The sequence below is a fragment of the Buceros rhinoceros genome, unplaced genomic scaffold, assembly GCF_000710305.1.
Source record: "Buceros rhinoceros silvestris isolate BGI_N320 unplaced genomic scaffold, ASM71030v1 scaffold21690, whole genome shotgun sequence".
Lineage (NCBI taxonomy): Eukaryota > Metazoa > Chordata > Aves > Bucerotiformes > Bucerotidae > Buceros > Buceros rhinoceros.
The window spans coordinates 10618-11553 of NW_010390451.1; the positions used below are offsets into that span (position 1 = coordinate 10618).

General features: G+C 66.3%; 1 protein-coding gene across 1 annotated transcript in view; it reads right to left on the bottom strand.

Annotated features, from left to right (window-relative positions):
* Positions 1 to 64: 64 nt before the first annotated feature.
* The window catches only part of NGFR (nerve growth factor receptor), a gene marked incomplete at its 5' end in the record, with an annotated part of 1822 nt that continues 950 nt past the window's right edge, over positions 65 to 936 (bottom strand). Inside the window, 2 exons of the mRNA XM_010137938.1 lie at positions 65 to 403; positions 479 to 639. Coding sequence (XP_010136240.1) covers positions 102 to 403; positions 479 to 639 — 463 coding nt within the window. The remainder of the gene's footprint in view (positions 404 to 478; positions 640 to 936) is intronic.

Sequence of the window (936 nt, forward strand, 5' to 3'; positions counted from 1 at the left end):
TTCTGTCCCCCACGCCCCCCCAAGGCTCTCCGTTCCGGGGAGGGGAGAGGCGAGGGGGCGAAGGGGGAAGGGGACCCCGCGGGGCCGCCCCGGGCCACCCTTCAGACAGGAGAGGTGGCAGTGGACTCGCTGTACCAGCTCTCGGCAATGTCCCCGCGCTGGATCTTGCGCAGGGCAGCGAGCAGGGTGTCAAGGGTGGCCGTCTCCTTGGAGGACCAGTCAGCCAGGAGAGCCCGGACGGGTGATTCCTCCCTGGTGAAGGAGTCTATGAGGTCCTCCTTGTAGCCCAGCTCCCCGGCCAGCTGCCTCCACGTCTCCTCCGCGGAGCTGCTCAGCAGCTTCTCCACCTCCTCCTGCTTGCTGGGCGGCAGGGTGGCATACAGGTTCCCGTCTCCCTTGGGTGCTGGGAAGGACGAAGCGGCATTAAGCCCACCCCTGGGGTGCCCTTGCCCGCCCTGCAGCACCCGCATTGCCCTACCTGGCACCTGGGTGCTCTGGCTGGGCGGCTGCTGGTCGTGCAGGCTCTGGCTGTCCACCGAGATGCCGCTGTCACTGTGCAGCTTCTCGCCCTCCGGCGAAGGCGTCTGGTTCACCGGGCGGTTGTTGGCCCCTTGCTTGTTCTGTTTGCAGTTGTTCCACCTGCAGGGAGAGGGGTGAGGGGGTGACACTGGGATTAGGTTTGCCGCTTTGTCCCTGTTTTTTGGGACCACTTTTCCCAGGGCGCAGCGTTTCTCCTGGCCCAACCTCTGGCTCAACCTCTCCACCGTGGTGGCCGGATCGGTTTAAATTGGCGTTTGCCGGTGCCGAGGGGGTGCCGAGCTCCTGAGCTTTCCAAGGGAGCAGGGCAGAGCTCCCTTCTGCGTGGATCTGCTGCCAAAAGGCGGCTGCGCTGCCGGAGCACGTGGGGGGCCCGGGACTGCCTGTGGGTACCCCCCC